General features: G+C 47.7%; 1 protein-coding gene across 1 annotated transcript; it reads left to right on the top strand.

Moving 5' to 3' along the window:
- The first annotated feature begins 270 nt into the window (after nt 1-270).
- LOC142440475 (uncharacterized) lies at nt 271-22,360 on the top strand. Its single transcript, XM_075542898.1, has 2 exons — nt 271-928; nt 21,624-22,360. Exons 1-2 carry the CDS (start codon nt 271-273, stop codon nt 22,358-22,360), a joined length of 1,395 nt encoding a protein of 464 aa, XP_075399013.1.
- The last annotated feature ends 737 nt before the right edge of the window (nt 22,361-23,097 follow it).

Below are 23,097 nucleotides of genomic sequence, written 5' to 3'. Positions count from 1 at the left end.
TTCCCTCCAGGAAGCTAAAACAAGCCAGACTTCCCTGAGCTGACAGCCACTGGGGAGCCACAATTCCAGGAAGGGGAAGAACACGAGCTGCCTGTTTTCAGTGGGTTGTTCCTTTTCCGTGGGGCAGGAAGACCTGGTACAGTCCCTGTAGAGACAACACTCGCCAGGAGGCATATAAAAGCCCCACAGACCAGGGTACAGCCACACACTCACTCACCCCTCCTCCTCTACCTCCTTGCCTTCCACCCACCCACCACAGCCACATCCATCATGTCTGTCTGCTCTAGTGACCTGAGCTATGGCAGCCGAGTCTGCCTGCCTGGCTCCCCTGAGTCTTGCACTGGTTCCTCCTGGGAGGTGGACGACTGCCCTGAGAGCTACTGTGAGCCCTGCTGCTGTGCCTCTAGCTGCTGCCAGTCCTCCTGCTGTGCCCCCTCCTGCTGCCAGTCCTCTTGCTGTGCCCCCACCTGCTGTGCCCCAGCCCCTTGCCTGACCCTGGTCTGCACCCCTTGCCAATCAGTCTGTGCCAGCTCCTGTGGGCCTTCCTGCTGTCAGCCTACATGCTGCTCATCCTGCTCCTGCTGTAGGCCCGTCTGTTGCACACCTGTCTGCTGCAGGCCTGTCTGCTGCACACCTGTCTGCTGTACTCCTGCCTGCTGCAAGCCTGTCTGTTGTACACCAGTCTGCTGTAAGCCTGTCTGCTGCACACCTGTCTGCTGCAGGCCTGTCTGCTGCAGGCCCATCTGCTGTGGGGCAGGACCCTGCTCAGCCTCCTCATGCTGCCAGCCCTGTGGCCCCTCCTGCTGCAAACCCTCCTCCTGCATGTCCCTCCTCTGCCAGCCTGTGTGCAAGCCTGCCTGCTGTGCCCCTGCCTCCTCCTCCATGTCCCTGCTCTGCCGCCCCACGTGTCCTCGCCCAGCCTGCTGCTGTACCTCGCGCTGATGTTGACCAGGCACTCTCCTCAGGGCCAGGTTCCAGGTCCTCCCATGGCTGCCTTCTGTGCCCCACTCAGTCCTGGATATGCCCCTCCCTGAGACTTGGACCCCTGCATCTCTCTATGCTTCCCTTGTGACCTTTGCCCCCTGACCTTCTGGGAGCTCCCCCTACCCCAAGTTGGTCTCAGTTTCTAACCTGTCAGTACTTAAGTAAATAAACTCACCTGATCCTTTACTTTGCTTTTGTGTTGTCAGTCTCTGGTGGTGGCACACAGCCTTGGGACAGACCTTGCTCTATTCCAGCCACAAATACGCTCTGAACTCATTACTCACAAAGCACAGGTGGAGGCCCACTGCCCTGGGAGGGTCCCTGAGCTCCCACCTGGGAGGTCTCTAGTCCTGGCCCTCTGCTGGGGCTCTCCCTAGGCTAGCTGCCTGGGCTCCTGAGGCTCCTTAGGCCCCTGGGAAGCACCCTCCCACCCGATGTCCTACAGGACTCCTCTACAAATGCCCCCGGGTGCCAGCTTGCAGGTCCACGCTCCACAGTCTCTCTGTGGGGCCACACAGGGAGCAGTCCACCCAGCAGAGGCTGAGCACAGAGGAACTGGCTTCAAGGGCAAAGGACGTAAACTCACTATCCTTGGAAATAAAACATTCCAAGAAGGCGTGGGGGGCGGGCGGGGAGCCTATGGGAACACATGCCCCACAGAGTATTTCTCCCCAGGAGTCAAGATGGCAGCGGCCTCCCTGTGACCTTGTGGCAGGTGAGATACACCAGTCCCTGTGCGATGCTACATGCAGGAAGCCCTCCAGAGACAGGAAGGGAATCCTCCGTGCACATATTACCTGACTACGAGGCCCTGGCCATCCATGGGCCACCTTCCCCAACAGGTCACATATCAGACAATGTCTCACATTCTTTCCTACGTCCCCACCTTTGAGCTACGCACTGCCTTCTTGGACGATGACCCCTTTACTTAACTCCTAGACCTGTGTTTGACTTGGATCCACTCCCTAATAGTCTCTGCCTCTCCTCTAGCCCCAGCCCACTCTGCTTCCCACCTGCTGCCTTGTCCCGGACCCTTAGCGCCCAACTCCGCTTCACCTGCTAGTTGCACTTCTGTGTTCTAGTCATATGTAAAAAATCGACTTTGTGAGGTGAAATTTGCATCTAATAAAATAAAATGCAAAGTACAATTTAATCGCACGCTGTATGAGCTTTGCTAAAGACGTGTCTCCCCACCTGCAACCTCACCCAAGTCAAGATGGACAACACTGCCACCTTGGCAAAGGTTTTCTTGGGACCCTCCCCCCATCAGCACCTCCCATTCTTTGCCCAGGCAGCTCTCATTTCTAGAGTTTATATTGAAGGAGCCCTGGTGGTGTCATGGTTATATGTTGGTCCATGAGGTCAGCAGTTCGAAACCACCAGCTTCTCCTCTGTAGAAAGATGGGGTTGTCTACTCCCTTGAAGAGGTGCAGTCCTGGAAGCTCACAGGGGCAGTTCTACTCTGGCTGAAAGGGTCGCTATGTGTTGCTTGACCGGAATGCAGTGGGAGAGAGTTTACATCGAAGGCGTCATAGACCAAGCACTCTTTTTGAGTGTTTACTTAGTTCATTCGTGTGGGAAGATGCTGTCTTTTGGCTCATAAGTGGTTATTTATTCTACCACAGGGGAGAGTTCAGTTTTAGGTGTGAAGGGTAAGGGCCATTGTGGCAGTTATATAACTTTCAATTTGAGGATTCAGAGTGTAGAGGTGGAGTCCAGGTTTTTAATCAGGATGTGTCCAATGAGATCTCTGTGTGGGCATGGCCTTCCCCTAAGGATTCTGGGAATTGCTGAATTTTCCTCCTTGGAGGTGGGAGACATAGCAGTTGACAAGACACATGGATCCACCCTGATGCAGCCGTGGGTGCTGGAGAAGCCATGCAGAGACCCCTGCCGGTGCTAAGATGTTTCCAATGCCACTGGATCCAAAGACTTTCTACCCACTGGCCTGTGATCATCTACATTTGGCGTTATTGCATGTGTTTCATGAATCTGAAGAGGACTTTATGGATTGGTATTGAACATTTGAGCTAATATCTGACTTATGGACTTGATCTAGACTGGGCTGGGATGTTTTCTCAAATTCAATTGCTCTTGTATATAAATCTCTTTCTTACACACATGTGTTGTCTATAGACTTGTTTCTCTAGTCTACCCAGACTAACACAGCCAGTCTTGGAGCTCCACCTGTATCTTTCTGATTTTAAGCTTCCCCCCACCTGTTTCTACCCAGGCCCTTCTAAGGCGACCCCTTTCAGAGCAGTTGGCAGTGTTAGCTGGGCACCATCTAATGTTGGGGGAGGGGTGTCTCAAGGTCATGAAGATCAATGTTTGCATGGTCTGTTTGTCTATTGAACTAATTGTTTCCTATATCTTTCTATTTTAATCACTCCCCTTTCCTCTGAATGGAGAGAGAACGATGGCTGCATCTTTTAAAAAAATCATTTTATTGGGGGCTCTTACAGCTCTTATCACAATCCATACATCCATCCATTGTGTCAAGCACATTTGTCCATATATTGCATCATCATTTTCAAAACATTTGCTTTCTACTTGAGCCCTTGGTATCAGCTCATTTTCCTACCCTCCTTCACCCTCCCTCCCTCAGGAACCCTTGATAATTTATAAAACAAATTTTCATATCTTACATCATCTGCTGTCTCCTTTCACTGATGTTTCTGTTGTCCATCCCCTGAGAAGCGGTTCTATGTTGATCATTGTGATCTGTTCCCCCCCCCCCCCCCCGGACTTATCCCTTACCCTCCTGGTATCGCTACTCTCATTATTGGTCCTGAGGGGTTTATCTGTCCTGGATTCCCTGAGTTGCGAGTTCTATCTGTATCCATGTACATGCTCTGGTCGACAATGGCTGCATCTCAAATGTCTGCTCACAGCATGAAGACCTCAGTCACCACTCACCCAAGGAGAATGTAGAACATTGTCTTTGTGAAATAGGTTAGGCCGCTAGAGTTCAATGTCCCTGAGACTATAGGCCTGATCCCCAGGTCTTGCAACTCATTCTATTCGGGATTTTTGTTATGTGTCAGGAGAATTCATAATGTTTTCTCCCGTATGCTCCACCACATTTATGGATATATTTGTGACAAAAATAAATACAGACATATAACTATCCTCTGGCAAATATTTGTATGCTCCCACTTTCCTACCCACACCGTTCAGCCTTCATATTTATCTAAGCTCTGTCTCTTAGGTCACCGCCATGGCAGGATTGTGTCTAGAACAGTGTTTGCCTTTGAGGTCTTGAACTCTTGCAGAACTCTCAGTACTTGCCCTGCTTCCATGAGGTTTTACCTCCTGCCTCTGGGGTCTTGTCTTCCCCTTCACTCAGGGCATCACCTCTCTATCCTTGAGCCCGTGCATTTCCCACCTTCCTTTCCCCTCTCATCTCAAGTAGCCATCAAAGGATATTCTTTTGGCGTGAATTTTTTTCCTTTGCTTTTTAACAAAGCGGTCTCATGCAATGTTCGTCCTTTTGTGATTGATTAATTTCATTCAGCAGGGTGCCTTCCAGGGTCACCTATGTTATGAGGTGTTTTGCAGAATCATCGTTGTTCTTTAACACTGTGGAGCATTCCATTGTGAGCATGTGCCAACGTTTATTTATCCAGTCCTCCGCGGATGGACATTTAAGTTGTTGGCATAGCAGCTATTGGGGACAGTGTGGTGGTGACTAGAGGCATGCCACAGCTCTCATTTCTTTAGAATTATAGATCAAGTGCAGGGATGACTGGGCCCTGTGGCATTTCTATGCCCAACACTTCGTGGAGGCACCCTACCACTCTCCACAGTGGTGGAGCACCAGCCAGTTCCCCTCGTGGCGTGCCAGGTTTCCACAGCCTCCTCAGCATTGGCTGTGTTCTGTTCTTTGAACGTTGCTACTAAGGTTGCGGTGAGGTGGTGTTTCATTGTTGTTCTGATTGGTGGCTCTTAAGTGGCTAATCATCACAAGCATTTCTTCCTAAGTTTGCGGCTTGTCTGAATGTCTTCCGTGGTGAATTATCTGTCCGTGTCCTCTGCCCACTTTAAATTGGTTTATTTATCTTTTTCTTGTTGAACTGTTGAAGTTTTCCATACGATTTTTAGATAAGCCCTTTGTCCAATATGTCATTGCCCCCAATTTTCCCATTATTTGGGTTCTGTTGTTATTCTTTTGGTGAAGGCTTTAGATGCATATAAATGTCTTCTTTTTAGGAAGTGCCAATCATCTAGTTTGTCTTTTTCCATTTGTGTTGTTCATTATGTCTGATAGTGTATTTATGCCCTATATTAGGGCCCATAAGTTTTTCCCTAGTTTTTCATTGATGATCTTTATTGCTTTAGGTCTTTGGCCCACCTTGAGTTTGAGTTTGATTTTGTATACAGAGTAACATATGGGCCCTGTTTCATTGTTCTGCAACTGGAAATCTCATTTTGCCAGCATCAATTATGGAAGAGACTGTCTCTTTTCAAATTAATGTTTTGTCCTTTGTCAAAGGTTGACTGTCTGTAGGGATGTGGTCTTACTTCTGGACTCTCAATTCTGCCATTGTACATATCTGTCATTGTCCACTGTACATTGTACCATTGTCATTGTACCACTGTCCATTGTTCCACTGTCATTGTTCCATTGTCATTGTACATATCTGTCATTGTACCACTGTCCATTGTACCACTGTCCATTTTTCCACTGTCATTGTACATATCTGTCATTGTACATATCTGTCATTGTCCACTGTACATTGTACCATTGTCATTGTACCACTGTGCATTGTACCACTGTGCATTGTGCCACTGTCATTGTACCACTGTCATTGCACATATCTGTCATTGTTCCACTGTCATTGTACCATGATCAGATTGTTCTGGCTGCTGAGGTTGTGTTGTAAGTTTTAATAGCAGGAAGTGAGAGGCCCCTGACTTTGTTCTTCTTCTTTAGTGGTTCTTTACTTATTTAGGATCTCCTTCCTTTGTAGGACTTAATTTTAGATATTTTAAAACAATAACAATAATGTCAACAAGAAAATACATTGTAACTAGAATGTGTGGAGTCCAGATGTGTTAGCTGAACAGAGGACATTGTGATGATTCCTAGATATTTGAGACATCTAAAAGAAGTATATTGCATGATCAAGGGTAATTTAACTAAGAGGTATAGCTGAAACCCAGGTGGAGACAGAGTATGATAGTGGGGCATGAGGAAAGTCAAGGGAAATAGAGGAAAGAGCTTGGAGGCAATAGAGGTCTATACAAAGACATGTATATATATATAAATACATATATATATATATGGTTGGGGAAATAAATCTATGTGGATATATTTATAGGTTTAGTATTAAGGTGGCAGAAAGACCTTGGGCCTCCACTCAAGTACTCCCTCAATGCAAGAATATTTTCTTCTATTAAATTGGCATTCTATGATGCTCACCATCCCAACACAACTGCTGAAGACAAAGCGGTGAACAAGCAAATGTGGTGAGAAAGCTGATGGTGCCTGGCTATCAAAAGCGATAGCGTCTGGGGTCTTAAAGACTTGAAGGTAAACAAGCGGCCATCTAGCTCAGAAGCAACAAAGCCCACATGGAAGAACACACCAGCCTGTGCGATCACATGGTTCTGAAGGAATCAGTTATCAGGCATTAAAGAACAAAAAATCATATCATTGGGTGCACACCTCCAGGATATGATCACTGAAGACAAATGGGTGCATAAGCAAATGTGGTGAAGAAAGCTGATGGTGCCTAGCTATCAAAAGAGATAGCGTCTGGGGTCTTAAAGGCTTGAAGGTAAACAAGCAGCCATCTAGCTCAGAAGCAACAAAGCCCACATGGAAGAAGCACACCAGTCTGTGGGATCACAAGGTGTCGAAGGGATCAGGTATAAGGCATCATCAGAACAAAAAAAATCTTACCATAGTGAATGAAGGGGGACGTGCAGAGTGGAGACCCAAAGCCCATTAGTCTGCCCCTGGAGATCCCCTCACAGAGGGGTCTAGGGGAGGAGGTGAGTCAGTCAGGGTGCGATGTAGCACCGATGAAGAATACAGCTTTCCTCCAGTTCCTAAATGCTTCCTTTCCCCTGCCCCCCCGCCCCCTCCCCCAACTATCATGATCTGAATTCTACCTTGCAAGTCTGGATAGAGCAGAGGATGTACACTGCTGCAGATAGGAGTTGGAGGCAAAGGGAATCCAGGGCAGATGATACCTTCAGGACCAGGGGTATGAGTAGCGATACTGGAGGGTAGAGGGAGAGGGGGTTGGAAAGGAAACCGATTATAAGGATCTACGAGTGACCTCCTCCCTGGGGGATGGACAACAGAAAAGGGGGTGAAGGGAGACGTCGGACAGGGAAAGATATGACAAAATAATTATTTATAAATTATCAAGGGCTCATGAGGGAAGGGGGAGGGGGAGCGGGGGGAGGGGGAAGAGGACCTGATGCCAAGGGTTTAAGTGGAGAGCAAATGCTTTAAAAATGATGAGGGCAAAGAATGTACAGATATGCTTTACACAATTGATGTACGTATGGATTGTGATAAGAGTTGTATGAGCCCCTAATAAAATGTTTTTAAAAAAAGAAGTATATTGATAATAATTACATATTTTATGTATTGAATATGTCCCTAGAGTATGTGTTGAGACCCTAACCCCTTTACCTGTACATATGACTCTATTTGGAAACAGAAGGTTTCCATTGATATATTAGGGTCAGTGGGTGGGTCCTAAACCTAAGCATTTATGTGTGATGTCTTATTAAAAAGACCAGAGCTGACATAGAAACACACACAGGGGGAAGAGGAAGCCAGCCAATGGAGTCAGACGAATCTATCAGCCTAGAAATGACATTTTACAGTAGCTACTGGACGCTGAAATAAATAAGAAAGGCCCTCTTCTGAGTGCCACATCCTGATTCCAGAAGTCTAGCTTCCTAGACTGCAAGAAAATCAATTTCTGCTCTTTATGCCCACACCCTTGTGGTATTTCTGTTGTCGTCACACGAGGTGACTGAGACAATGTGTCTGAGTCAGTGGAGAAAGTACTAAATCTATTTCAATTATTACACAATGAAAAATGATATCAACGTGAGTGTGTCTGAACAGTCATGTGTCAGCTGCAGCAGAGGTTCTGTGAAATTGGCTCTAGAGCACACTCCATGGTGAATCGGAGCTTCAAGTTGGCCGAGAATTTTCACCCCACAACACAGTTTGCATGCAGTTTTCAGTATTGTGGCTTCCTGCACTAATTGCCACACACAGGCCCAGAGAGTATAATAATAACAATAACTCCAGAGAATAAAAATTCTGAAGACGGTACTTTATCAAAATTAAGTGCTGCAATGTAGCTGAAAGGAATTCCTAAGAGGTGGAAGAAGGGTGAGCATGACAGTGGGGCAGGAAGGAGGTAAAAGGAAACAGAGGAAAGATCTAGGAAGCAAAGCTATGGATAGAGGTATAAGCATAGGTGTGTACATATGTAAACACATTAATTCATACAAATAGAGGTACTGGTATGTACATTTATTTATATGGCAATGCACTGAGATAGTACATAGTCTTCGGGCCTCAGCTCATGCCCTCCCTCAGTGCGAGAACACTTTGTTCTAACAAACTGGCACTCTGTGATGCTCACCTCCTAGCACAATCGCTGAAGACAAAGTGGTGCATAAACAAATGTGGTGAAGAAAGTTGATGGTGCCCTGCTATCAAAATATATAGCATCTGGGAACTTAAAGGTTTGAAGTTAAATAAGTGGCCATCTAGCTGAGAAGCAAAAAAGCACTCATGGAAGAAGCACACCAGCCTGTGTGATCATGAGGTATCAACGTGATTGGGTAATAGGCATCAGAAGGCCCAAAGCAAACAAACAAAACATATTGTTGAGGACAAGGGGTGGGGGTCAGAGCAGAGACCCCAAACCCATCAATAGACAATGGGACATCCCCTCACAGAATGGTCACAAGAAAGGAATGAGTTAAACAGGGCGCAGTATAGTCAATATTCCTGAGGCCTCCTCACCCCCCAGTAGCATGACCCCAGCCCTGCCTTTCACTTCAGGCTAGACTGGATCATGTGTCCAGGTCCAGATAACAGATAAGAGCTCACACACACAGTATCCAGGAACAGGAATGTGGGTAGCAATTCCAGGAGGTTACAGGGAAGTTGGGGAGAGAAGGGGAGGAAGACAGAACAAACGCAATGATCAACACATAACCACACACACCTCCTGGGGCACAAATAACTGTGGAGAAAGACAGGGAGGCAGCAGTCAGTGCAAGATATGAAATAATAATTCATAACTTATTAAGGGGTCATGAGGGTGGGGGTGGGGGAAGAGGAGCTGATACCAAGGGCTCAATAGACAGTAAAGGTTTAGAAAAAGATGATGGCAACATAGGTACAAATATGCTTGATACAATTGATGTATGGATTGTGATAAGAGCTGTCAGAGCCCCCAATAAAATGATGTTTTAATTTAAAAAAATGAAGTGCTGCATGACCTCACGTGAGTCCAAAGAAGAGAGGCATTCCTGGTCAAAGTACTCAGTGTATTTACCAAGGAGAACTCTGGAACATGAAAGAAATTCTCTACCATGACTAGGGTAGCATCACCCACCAAGGTATCAGATCAAAGAATCACATGAAGGATTTAAGGAGAAATGGAAGATGCAAGGTAATCAAATAGAACTCAAAGAGTGAAAAATCTATAGCATCAAAAATAAAAAAACTAAAGAATTAATGTTAAAGGAAATTAGATGCTGCAGAAGAAAAGGTCGGTGAACTTGAAGACTTAGTGCTTAAAACGATCCAAATGAAAACGCAGTGGGAAAATATTGAAAAACTTTTTAAAGCCTCTGTGTCCTGGGGAACAATACCAAGTGGTCTAGCGTATAATTGGAGTATTGGATGGAGGTCAGGGGGACGATAGAAAAGGATTTAAAGAAATAATGGCCAAATATTTTCCAAATTTGATGAAATTGGTAAACACGTGGGATATTTGAAAAAACACTGCAAACCAATATGATCCAGTTGACAGGTAGAGAACATTCATTCAACGTTAGAGTACACATTTTTAAGTGTACATGAAGCATTCACCAAAATAAACCCTATGATAGGCCTTAAAACAGGGCTCACTATATTAATAAGACAGAAATCATTATCAGGAAGTCAACTGGTCTATATACTAAAAATGACAAAATATTGCAGAAAGAAGATTTTAAAATACTAAATGACTGAAGAGACATTATGAATCGCAAGGCTCAGTATTGTTAAAGTGTCCGTTGTTTTCAAATTCATCTATACATTTAAAGACTAGAAACTTCTCCTATATAGATCAACAAACTGATTCCTTTAATGTAGTCTTGGAGTTTTTCCTTGTCCAGGAAGACTCCTACTTCTCTATCTATCTTGATAGATAACTTGGCTGGATAGAGTATTCTTGGGTTTGCATTATTTTCCTTCAATTTTGGAATACATTGCTTGACTCTCCCCTCTTCTTCACAGTGTCCAGTGGCAGGTCTGCGCATATTCTTATCTGAATGCCTCTATAGGTGACTGCCTTTTCCTCCCCTTGCTGCTCTTGTGATTTTCTCCCTTTCCTCAAAGTTGGATAGTTTAACTACTATGTGTCTTGGCAACTTCTTCCTGGGATTCTGTCTAGCTGGTGTCCTTTTTGCTTCCTGAATGGTTGCCTGAACAAACTGATTCCAAAAAACATATGAAGATATAAAGGAGCTAGAATAGCCAATAAACTTGGAAGAAGAAGGGGAAAAAACAGATTTGAAGTACACAACTCACTTGGTTTCATTACTTATTTAATTTACAGCTACATTGATCAAGACAGTGTGTTGCTTGTATAACCATAAATATCTAAAAGAATGGACCAGAGTAGAGCGTCCAGAAATATACCTGCACCCATGTGGTTAACAGACTTTTGATAAAGATAATTCTAAGGAGAAAGGACAGAATTATCAACAAATGATGCTGGAACAACTGAAAAGAAAACATCAACATTAAAATAGAAAAAGATTACACAAATCAATACAACATTATAATAATTTTTAGAATCTAGAAGTAAGCATGGGAGGGAATCGGTATGATCTGAGGGCTAACAAAAATTTCTTAGGACATTGAAAATAAAAGATAAATTGGATTGAATCAAAGCTAAAGATGCCTGTTCTTCAAAAGCACTGCCAAGAAAAGGGAAGGCTAGCAACAGCTGGGAGACCAATGATCCTGTATGCCGAACGACTGGGGTCCTACATGCAGAGAGCACTCACAACCTAAGAAAAACACCAACAACTGGAGTGAAGAAGAATGGACACGGTGTTTTACTAGACTCTCCCCGAGGAAGATAACTTCAATGGCAAACAAGCACATGAACAAGATGCTCCAAATCATTAACAAGCTGGGAAATTCAAAGAACCACCATACACATTGAAAGGCTAAACTAATACAGGCTTGTAAGTTCTGATGGGGATGTGGGTAATGGCCACACTCATACAATGATGTCTAGAATGAAAACATAGTACATCTACTGCAAGGGATGGATGATGGATAAATGAGACCAAAGAAGAACTCATGCCTTAGAAGTACCATGGGCTACCAGAAGGACAAGTCAATCTGTCTTGGAAGAAGTACAGCCAGAATGCTCCTTAGGAGCAAGGATGATGAGACCTCGTACCTTGTCCTTTGATCACGTGATCAGGAGAAACCAGTCCCTTGAGAAGGACATCATGGTTGGGAGAGTGGAGGGTCCGTGAAAACGAGGAATGCCTTCTAGGAGGTAGATTGGCCCATGGAGGCTGCAACCATGTGCTCAAACACAGTAACAATGGTGAGGCTGGCACAGGACCAGGGACAGTTTTGTTCTGTTGTGTAGGACTGAGGGTTGCTGTAAGTCAGAATTGATTCATAGCACCTAACAATAACTTTGGAAACCAAGGTAGCACTTGGTGATAGAGTGAAATATACACTTGGCATACGACCCAGCAGTCCTACTCCTAGATATTGAACTAGAGAAGCCTAAGCAGATGACCACTGAAACGAAAACAGAAGATGTGGGGAGGCCAGGATGTAGAGAGTGGCTTCATACATAATCACCAAAGCCGGGAAGCAACTACATGTCCCACAAGCAGGAAATGGATAAGCAATTGTGGTCAATCCATTCATAGAACACCACTTGGCAACAAAAACGGACGAACTAAGAGCTATGCTTTAAAAGAGTGCTGGGTCTATGACGCCTTCAATGTAAACTCTTTCTCCGACTGCGTTCCTGTCCATGCCGGCTCATAGTGACCCTTTCAGCCAGAGTAGAACTGCCCCTGTGAGCTTCCAGGACTGCACCTCTTCAAGGGAGTAGACAGCCCCATCTTTCTACATAGGAGAAGCTGGTGGTTTCGAACTGCTGACCTTATGGTTAGCAGCCCAACACGTAACCACGACACCACCAGGGCTCCTTCAATATAAACTCTAGAAATGAGAGCTGCCTGGGCAAAGAATGGGAGGTGCTGATGGGGGGGAGGGTCCCAAGAAAACCTTTGCCAAGGTGGCAGTGTTGTCCATCTTGACTTGGGTGAGGTTGCAGGTGGGGAGACACGTCTTTAGCAAAGCTCATACAGCCGTGCGATTAAATTGTACTTTGCATTTTTTTATTAGATGCAAATTTCACCTCACAAAGTCGATTTTTTACATATGACTAGAATACAGAAGTGCAACTAGCAGGTGAAGCGGAGTTGGGCGCTAAGGGTCCGGGACACGGCAGCAGGTGGGAAGCACAGAGTGGGCTGGGGCTAGAGGAAAGGCAGAGACTATTAGGGAGTGGATTCAAGTCAAACACAGGTCTAGGAGTTAAGTAAAGGGGTCATCATCCAAGAAGGCAGTGCGTAGCTCAAAGGTGGGGACGTAGGAAAGAATGTGAGACATTGTCTGATATGTGACCTGTTGGGGAAGGTGGCCCATGGATGGCCAGGGCCTCGTAGTCAGGTAATATGTGCACGGAGGATTCCCTTCCTGTCTCTGGAGGGTTTCCTGCATGTAGCATCGCACAGGGACTGGTGTATCTCACCTGCCACAAGGTCACAGGGAGGCCGCTGCCATCTTGACTCCTGGGGAGAAATACTCTGTGGGGCATGTGTTCCCATAGGCTCCCCGCCCGCCCCACACGCCTTCTTGGAATGTTTTATTTCCAAGGATAGTGAGTTTACGTCCTTTGCCCTTGAAGCCAGTTCCTCTGTGCTCAGCCTCTGCTGGGTGGACTGCTCCCTGTGTGGCCCCAGAGAGACTGTGGAGCGTGGACCTGCAAGCTGGCACCCGGGGGCATTTGTAGAGGAGTCCTGTAGGACATCGGGTGGGAGGGTGCTTCCCAGGGGCCTAAGGAGCCTCAGGAGCCCAGGCAGCTAGCCTAGGGAGAGCCCCGGCAGAGGATCCAGGACTAGCGACCTCCCAGGTGGGAGCTCAGGGACCCTCCACCTGCGCTTTGTGAGTAACAAGTTCAGAGCGTATTTGTGGCTGGGATAGAGCAAGGTCTGTCCCAAGGCTGTGTGCCACCACCAGAGACTGACAACACAAAAGCAAAGTAAAGGATCATGTGAGTTTATTTATTTAAGTACTGACAGGTTGGAAACTGAGACCAACTTGGGGTAGGGGGAGCTCCCAGAAGGTCAGGGGGCAAAGGTTACAATGGAAGCGTAGAGAGATGCAGGGGTCCAAGTCTCAGGGAGGGGCATATCCAGGACTGAGTGGGGCACAGAAGGCAGCCATGGGGGGACCTGGAGCCTGGCCCTGGGGAGAGTGCCTGGTCAACAGCAGCGCGAGGTACAGCAGCAGGCTGGGCGGGGACACACAGGGCGGCAGAGCAGGGACATGGAGGAGGAAGCAGGGGCACAGCAGGCAGGCTTGCACACAGGTTGGCAGAGGAGGGACATGCAGGAGGAGGGTTTGCAGCAGGAGGGGCCACAGGGCTGGCAGCATGAGGAGGATGAGCAGGGTCCTGCCCCACAGCAGATGGGCCTGCAGCAGACAGGCCTGCAGCAGACAGGTGTGCAGCAGACAGGCTTACAGCAGACTGGTGTACAACAGACAGGCTTGCAGCAGGCAGGAGTACAGCAGACAGGTGTGCAGCAGACAGGCCTGCAGCAGACAGGTGTGCAGCAGACAGGCCTACAGCAGGAGCAGGATGAGCAGCATGTAGGCTGACAACAGGAAGGCCCACAGGAGCTGGCACAGACCGATTGACAAGGGGTGCAGACAAGGGTCAGGCCAGGGGCTGGGGCACAGCAGGAGGGGGCACAGCAGGAGGACTGGCAGCAGGAGGGGGCACAGCAGGAGGACTGGCAGCAGCAGGGCTCACAGTAGCTCTCAGGGCAGTCGTCCACCTCCCAGGAGGAGCCGGTGTAAGACTCAGTGGAACCAGGTAGGCAGACTCGGCTGCCATAGCTCAGGTCACTGGAGCAGACGGACACAGTGGATGCGGCCATGGTGGGTGGATGAAAGAGGCAATGAGAGGAATGAGTGAAGGAGGGAGAGAGTGAATGAGTGAGTGAACAAATGAGTTGCTCTGGGACTTTTATACCCCTCTGTGTTGTGTGTTTTCCCACTGGAGGCTGCACGAAGCTCTTCCCCTTCCTGCTTGGTGTCCCAGTCAGCTCCACAGCCTCAACAGGGATGTTGGTTTGCTGGGGATGTTGTTCAGCCTAAAAGCCCCCAGAAGGGGTCTGAGCCTCAGCATCCAGCTGGAGTCTGTGGCCCTACATAAGTAGGAGCAGGGAGACTGATTCTATCCTGGTTTCATGGGCGGAGGGCCAAGGAGGGTGGAGATGTCCTTCATCCTGCTTCATGTGTTGGGAACATGGCCCAGTCCAGAGCCAAACCAAAAAAACCACAAACCCTCAATGCCATTGATTCCATCTTGTCTCATAGCAAGCCTGCAGGACGGAGTAGAACTGCCCCTGCTGATGAGACTGCACCTCTTTACAGGAGACGAAGGCCAAGTGTTCCTCCCCCAGACAGGCGGGTGGGGTGTAACTGCTGACTTTGTCCCTAGAGGCCTAACATAGCTGCCACACCACCAGGCTCCTCCCAGTCTGCAGCGGACATCTATATGAATCCAAAGTTGTGCTAAGTGCTCCCTGTGGGTTAAACACCAATAGGGAGGGCTTTCATTACTCCCTGTAAAGACCAGGTCATTGGCACTTTGTGAAGGGAAACCTCGAGCTCAGGATCACCATTTATGACTGTACCTTACTATCGTGACCCTGTACTCTGAATGCTTTCTCACAGTCAAGGCCTCTCTCTCTGGGCCTGGCTCAACGTGTCCATTACCCCCACGGCCCTTCTGCTTGGGAGAGAGCAGGAGCTCTTTCTATTCTAGGCCATGTTGGGCATGGTTGGCTCCACCCATAGTCAGACACAATGATCATTTCGTGGGCCTTTGGGTTTGGGTTTCTGAATCACACCAGTGGCCATGCTGGACTGTAGGGGGCTCGTTCGCCAGCATCAGGGAGGAACACGTAATGGAAAATTGACTCATCACTGGAGACTGGATGAAGATAAGCTAGAGAGATAAAAAAAAACAAAAAAATTCTAGAGGCCTAGCTTTAGGGGGACCCCGCATATCCCTAAGTTTTCCCTCCAGGAGTTTCATCAGGTATTCTGTGTGTGAAGCTCAGAGAAAAAAATCACTTGAGTTCACAGCAGGAGGAGAGGAAAAAATAAGCACTTAAAATGTGTCCAGTGTATTTTGTCCTCCTTAATAAGGGTCTGTTCTCAAAGAAAGTTATTTTCTGAGAGCCTAATCCACATGGAAGAAAGGGAACACCCAAATCCAGGCCCCTCTAACCTTCCTGACTTACCTAGGGGGTGAAAACAAGGCCAAGAAGCACTTGCGATGGTCACAATCCAGGGGCGCAGACTCACCACCCAGGGACCGAGACTCAGTCATATAATAACAAATGACTCCTGCTCCCACATCTCACCGTCCTATCAGCAGGGCGCCTGTGTAAACGGAGGGATACAGATGAGGAGAACGGGAACACGCTACCCTCGAAGAATGAGTCTTGCCGCACACCTGTGTGCCAGCACCTACGTCTATCTTTATCTTTTTATTGTCTGTCTGTCTCTCTCTCTCCTGATGGTGGAATTTCTCCATGAACCTTCCCCAGCGCTCTCACTCGTCTTCACATCTCTGCACATTTCTATATGGGCCCGTTTGTGTAGGTTCTGTTGGTGGCCGACACCACCAACTTTGTGGCTCAGAACAACCCACATTGAATGTCTCTCAGACTCTGTGGCTCAGGAGGGCCCAGTCAGGTACACTGGGTTCTCTGCAGGGCTCTAAGGAGGGTCTGTCATCTGAGATTCAACAAGGGAAGGATCTGTTTCCATGCGCATGTCGACATCGACAGGAGTCTGTTCTTTACAGGTCGTTGCAACGCGGACCTCAGTCTTGGCCGTCTGTTGGCTGGATGCTGCCCTCAGCCCTTTGCCCTGCAGCCTCTACCCCACAGGGAGCTCACAACCAGGGGGCTCACAAGGCAGGCTTTGGGCTTACATAATGTAATCCCATACACATTGAATGGTGATTCCCATGACCATGGGTGTATTCTACGTAGTTTCTTCCAAGTCACAGGGGCCTCCCACATGCAAGGGCAGGACACCACCCAGACCATGAACTCCACGAGACAGAGAACATAAGAGTCAATCTAAAATCTGTCTCCCATGGTCTATGCCATAGTTCACTCAACAGCCTCCTGTTGGCAGACACTCACTGACACATACAGCCAGTTGTCAGTATCCACTGAGTTAGAATCCCAGGCTTACCATGAAGGGAATGCAACAGAGCAGCAAGGGGAGCAAAGCAATGAAGTCACCGAGGAACCCCAAAATAGACTTCGGGGGCAGGGCTTGGCCCCTCATCAGACTCATTCAGAAAACATCCATAAAGGTCAACAGACAGACCTGGAACTATTTATAGGCTTTTTTTTTTTCATGTCTATCTATATAAGATAAACAGGATAAACAATCCTGAGGAGGAAACAATGGGACTGATGGTTCCAAGGGGACATGGGAGAGGGGGAGGTGGGGTTAAGGAAGGAGCCAACAAACCCAGGGACAAGGGACAACAATTGATCTAAAATCAATGATGAGGAGGAACTCTAGATTGCCTGGTGGGGTTTGATCAAGGGCAAGGAAGCTGAGAGGAATTACTGAGTGCCAAATGAAGGTTGAACATGAGAGTAGGATAAGAGGAAGGTAAAAGGAAATAAAGGAAAGAACTAGGAGGCAAAGGACATTTACAGAGGTATATATATAAAACAGGGACACATATCTCTGCACATATGTGAAGTATTAAGATAGCAGATGGACATTGGGCCTCTACTCAAGTCTTCCCTCAACACAAGAACACTTTATTCTAATAACCTGGCATTCTAGGATGTTCACCTTCCTGACATGATCGCTGAAGAAAAAATAGGTAAATAAGCAAATGTGGTGAAGAAAGCTGATGGTGTCCAGTTATCAAAAGATACAGTATCTGGGGCCTTAAAAGCTTGAAGATAAACAAGTGACCATCTAGCTGAGATGCAACAAATCCCACATAGAAGAAGCACACCAGCCTTTATGATCATGAGGTGTCAACAAAATCAGGTATCCTGGATCAGAAAACCCAAAACAAACAATTATATCAACGTAAACGGGGGTGTGTGTGGATTGGGGATGTAGACAATTGGACATCCCCTCACAGAAGGTTTACAAGGAAGGGATGAGTCAGCCAAGTTGAGTATAGCAATGACAAAACATACAACATGCCTCCAGTTTTTTTAATGCTTCCTCCCAGTATAGCAATGACAAAACATACAACATGCCTCTAGTTTTTTTAATGCTTCCTCTCCCGCCTCCCTCATGATCATGACTCCAGTTCTACCTTACAAATCCTGCTAGACCAGAGCGCGTACACTGGAATAGATAAGAGCTCTTGACACACGGAATCCAGGACAGATAAACCCCTCAGGAACAATAATGGCAATAGCGATACCATGAGGATAGGGGGAAGATGGGGGTGGGGTGGGGAGCCAATCGTAATGATTGACATATAACCCACCTCCAACCCCACCCTGGGTGACGAACAACAGAAACATGAGTGAAGGGAGACAGTGGATGGTGTAAGATGAAAATAATTATAATTTATAAATTATCAAGGATTCATGAGGGTAGGAGGGTGGGGAGGGAGGAAAAAATGAGGAGCTGACACCAAGGGCTTAAGTAGAAAGAAATTTTTTGAAAAGGATGATGGCAACATATGTACAAATGTGCTTGACACAGATGTATATGGATTGTGAAAAGAGCTATAAGAGACCCCAATAAAATTACTTAATGAAGTAGAAAAAAAAGTCATGATATCTGATTCTGTCTCTCCTCTCATTTGCGACTTCAATTTCATATTCTTCACTATTGGGTTCTCTGGAAACATGATATAATGTCTTAAGCCTATGAACTCTTTCGTGACTTTCATAAATGTTCTAACAGTTGGGAGGTCTTCCTCGAGAACCAATGATGGAGATAAAGAATAGCCAAGGAAGACTGAGACTTTTAACCCTCAAGGTTTAACCAGCTCATCATACTCACAGCAGAAAGCTCTTGCAAAAGCCAGCTCTCCCATCTGAGCAGCAGCTCCTCTGAGCCCAGGGGATGCTGAACCTGTGTCTGTTCATGACGAATCTCACGGTATCACAGTGTCCACTTCTCTCCCCCTGGCAAGGCAGCACAGACAAAGCTGCATGCCTTTCTCAGACCCCAGGAGATTGTGTAGTTCATGGGCAAGATTTACTTTGAGGTGAAGAAACAGACGCCTGAGAATCAAAAGAACTAGGTAGGATTTGAAAAACATTTAGCATAAAATAAAAAAGAATCTGTGGAAATGGGGGAATGAGCTGGTTGACTCTCAGATTTCCAGCTTGCTGACCAAGCATTGTTTCATTAGTAATCAAGAAAACAACCAAGGGCAGGGAACATTAATCCCCAGTTTTCATCTTGGAGATGTTTTTGTGTGGGTAGCAGTGTTTTTAGGAAGTGGAGATTGTAGACACCTGGGGTGAAAGCAGCTGGAATAATTGTGAGTGGGGAAGTAAAGCTTGCAGCTAGAATAATGTGGTCCATGAAGACGATGTCCTACATCCCACCAGGGTGAGTAGCAACTGGGGTTAAAAGCCCCAATCGAAGAGCAATTTGTTCTTATGACGTGGCCCTGCTTGCTGCTCACCCTCCTGAAGATATCACTGATGATATGGGTGCCGTAGCAAAGTGTGGTAAGGAAGCCAGCTGGTGCCCAGCTAACAGAGAGAATAGCCTCTGGTGTCTTCAGGGCTTGTCTCCAAACCAGCAGCCATCTAAGTGAGGAGTGAACTCAGTTCACATGGAAGAAGCACACCTGTGTGATCCAAGGATTGTAAATAATAAAACTGAAACCCGAAGGAGGGCATGGTATCGGAGCTTACATTGTGAACACTCACTTTGTGGAAAGCTTTAGATAACTGGGAAGCCTAAAATCCAATTTGCGAGGTCCACACATAGATTAAGCTTCTGGTGAATCTTCTGAGTAGTCCAGATATGGGAATGGCCTTGCTATGACACAGAGATCATGGTAAAGTCACTTATATGGCATATGTAGTAAGGCTAAAATCTAGTACCTTATCATTTGCTCTCCCTTTTGACCTATTTTAAAGTTGCTTCAGCGATTTAAAAAGTGAAGGGGCAGTACCTGTGAAGTAAGCCTCCAGCGAATCCCCTCTGACCACAGGCCAGGCAGATGACTAGCTTTGCCATCATGCAGGGTGCATTGAAAAGTGGATTCTTGCAGATGCAGTTAGGTTAAAATTTAACATCTGGTCATCATTTTATCTCCCATTTTAAATTAGTTTTAAAAGCAATTTTGACCCATTTTAAATTTGTTCTAGTTCTTAATATTTCCTGCTTTCTCTCCAATTGAGGTTTTTCTCTGTTCCATCTTGGTTTTGCTTGTTCTTTTTTTTAATTTAATTTAATTTATTTTCGGTTTTGCTTGTTCTTGATGCTGTTTTTATGTGTTTCTGTTTACGAAACCCAGGGTAGGTAGATCCATGGAGGGAGTGGTTTTTGAGGGGTCTGGTAGGAGAGGCTGAGGGGAGATGGGGCGCTAACAGCAATGAGTGCAAGAAAGAAGAGAGCATTCTAAAATTGAGGGTGGTGATGGCCATCAACCCTTTTTTAATATGAGTGAACTAGTGAATTGTATGAGATGTGACTCGTGTGTGAACAAACCTGTTTTCTAAAAAGAAAAAGCTTCTGAGTGGCCAATAAGGCGTGACTGCTGACACCTCTCTGTCCAGTGGAAAGAAGAGGGATGCCAGGGAAGACGTGGGCACAGTGAGTCCAAGGGACTAATGGGCCCGGGAACATCAGTCTCCGTGACCCTGAGACCAGAGGAACTGGATGGTGCCCGACCACCACCATCACCCTCTCTGAGAGGGATCACATTAGCAGGCCCTGCATCTAGTGGGAGACGAATGTAGAACCAAGTGCAAAATAACAAAAGAGACACGGCTTCCCGGCCCAATAGAGCCTGGTGGAATTCCCTAGCCGCCTTTTGGGTCTGGAACCAAACTCCCCCCATTCACTCCATTTTCAGGCCACAGCAGACGGTCTGTGAGGGAACAGCAACAAGAGGGAGACTGGAAGACCTTAGAATAAGTGTCAACTTCAGGTCCCAAAGGAAGCAGTTACCCAAGGACAAGACTCAGAAGAGTTAGGAAAGGAGTAAAAACCCGTAACCCAGGGAGAAAGTGGGGTACAGGAGGTTCATTGTGGGGTACAGGAGTTTCCATTGTGGGGACTGCAGTCAATGTGGTCAAGCAGAATGTGTTTCAATGTGCTCATCATCTATCATGTAAACTGAGCATCTTCTCTGTAAACCTCCACACACTTCACATCACACACACGCACACGCACACGCACACACACCAGATTGTGGCCAGACGCAGGGATCTGGGGCCTCACTGAGCATCAAGACAAAAGACAGGAGTGTGTGTTTACACACAGGGACCTCTGCTTCCTCCCATGGGAGATACCACCACATGACTATTTAGCCCTGTGTGTTGGCTGCCTCTCCTAATGACTTCAGGGGACCTTCCTGCACCCGAGAGTCCCCATGAGTCACTTCAGCCCTCCTGCCCTCTGGGACCCAGGTTTTTCCAGATGGCCAGCCCGAACAATCCCAGAACCCACAGCAATTCTGTATCCAGGGGTTACCCCAAGGGGCCTACCCAAGGCGAGCAGAATGAAGATGGACAGATGGATTCTTCAGCAGCCAACCCTGCCCCACCCAGATACCACCCAAGGGGGACCCTGCTTGCAGACACACAGACTTTCTCCCACGGCTTTACATTCTGGAGTCAAACACAGCTTAGAATGGATCAACAAAACCCCTAACAGCACTCGGAATTTTATAAGAGAAACAGCACCTGACAGAAACAAGACACTACACAGACATTAACGAGAGTCCTCAGTTTACACAGACTCCAAACAACAACAACAAGGAAGGGAGACTTTTCCCTCCTGCTGGGACAACACCAACACAGAGGGATATAAACCCAACCCCGCCCCTCCCTTCGTCCAGCCCAGAGCTCCTCACACACTCACACCCTCCCACTCATACTCTCGGCTCACTTCCTGCCGCCCACCATGACTGACACCTGCGGCTCCATCTGCTCCAGCGTCTGCATGCCCAGTGCTCGTACTGGCCCCTCCTGGGAGGTGGACGACTGCCCAGAGAGCTACTGTGAGCCGCCCTGCTGCGACTCCTCCTGCTGTGCTCCCACCTGCTGTGTCCCCTCCTGCTGCCAGTCCTCCTGCTGTGCCCCCTCCTGCTGCCAGTCCCCCTGCTATGCTCCAGCCTCCTGCCTGACCCTCATCTGCAGCCCCGTGAGCTGTGGGTCCAGCCCCTGCCAATCGGGCTGCACTGCCTGCTGTGGGCCCTCCTGCTGCCAGCCTCTGTGCTGCACACCCCTCTGCTGTAAGCCTGTCTGCTGCACACCTGTGTGCTGCACACCTGTGTGCTGTAAGCCTGTCTGCTGTACGCCCGTCTGCTGTACGCCCGTCTGCTGCAAGCCCGCCTGCTGTGTGCCCGTCTGCTGTGGGGCAGGCCCCTGCTCATCCTCCTCATGCTGCCAGCCCTCTCCGTGTGGGCCCTCCTGCTGCAAACCCTCCTCCTGCATGTCCCTCATCTGCCAACCTGTGTGCAAACCTGCCTGCTGTGCCCCTGCCTCCTCCTCCTCCATGTCCCTGCTCTGCTGCCCTGCCTGTACCCGCCCAGCCTGCTGTGGCACCTCATCCTGCCAGGGGGCCTGCTGTTGAGTGGACTTTTAAGCTCTCCCAAAGCCTAAGAGCTCACTGCCACCTGCTATACCTAGAAACGGTGTTTATCTCCTGAGTCAAGCTCTGCCCTGTGTCCCAACCATGGTATCTTTGCCACTCCTTATTTATTTTCTCCTCCTGGAACACTCCCCACCCCATCCCTCCCCCAGTCAGAGTGCCCTGCCTCCCTAGTCTTGGGGTAGGCAGTGACTGTGGCTCAGCCATCTGGGCAGTGACCATGGCTCAGCTAGCTGGGCCTTGCAGGCCTTCGAGTCTTGCACAGAATGGAGCAAGGGAAGAGAGGGATATTTGGAGTTGGTTTCTCTTTGCTGCCACCTCCTCAGGCCTGTCAAGTACTCCTGCCTCCAAGGGTCTGGCTAAGGCCCTGTCCTCATTCCTGAGCCTGCTTCCTGTGAACTACATCATATCCCTCCAATAAAGCTGTGTTCTGATAAAGTTAACTAGAATTTGTTTCTCTTGTTCCCAATCTTACACTTCGACCCATCATTTCCTTGCAAGTGGGTGGGCCCGAAGCCTTGGCAAGTGTCCCTGAGTCCCTGGGCCCTTTAGATGATGCCCCATCCCAGCTGAGTCACATGTATGTCCAAGGGGTGGGCCGACTTTTCAGGGCACACAGGAGTAATCCAATGGTGGTGACTGCCCTGGGGTAGTACCATCCTTCATTGGTGATGCCCCTAAAGTCAAATACCAGACGAGCTTCAGACCCCACCCTACAG

Source organism: Tenrec ecaudatus, chromosome 2 (assembly GCF_050624435.1).
Source record: "Tenrec ecaudatus isolate mTenEca1 chromosome 2, mTenEca1.hap1, whole genome shotgun sequence".
NCBI lineage: Eukaryota > Metazoa > Chordata > Mammalia > Afrosoricida > Tenrecidae > Tenrec > Tenrec ecaudatus.
This window is presented reverse-complemented; position numbering and strand designations above follow the sequence as displayed.

What these genes read in the sequence shown, in the direction of transcription:
- LOC142440475 (XM_075542898.1), top strand. Translation starts at nt 271, where the DNA reads ATGTCTGTCTGCTCTAGTGACCTGAGCTATGGCAGCCGAGTCTGCCTG. An exon ending in TCCTCGCCCAGCCTGCTGCT is followed by an intron (nt 929 to 21,623) that starts GTACCTCGCGCT and finishes CCCTTCGTCCAG; the next exon opens with CCCAGAGCTCCTCACACACT.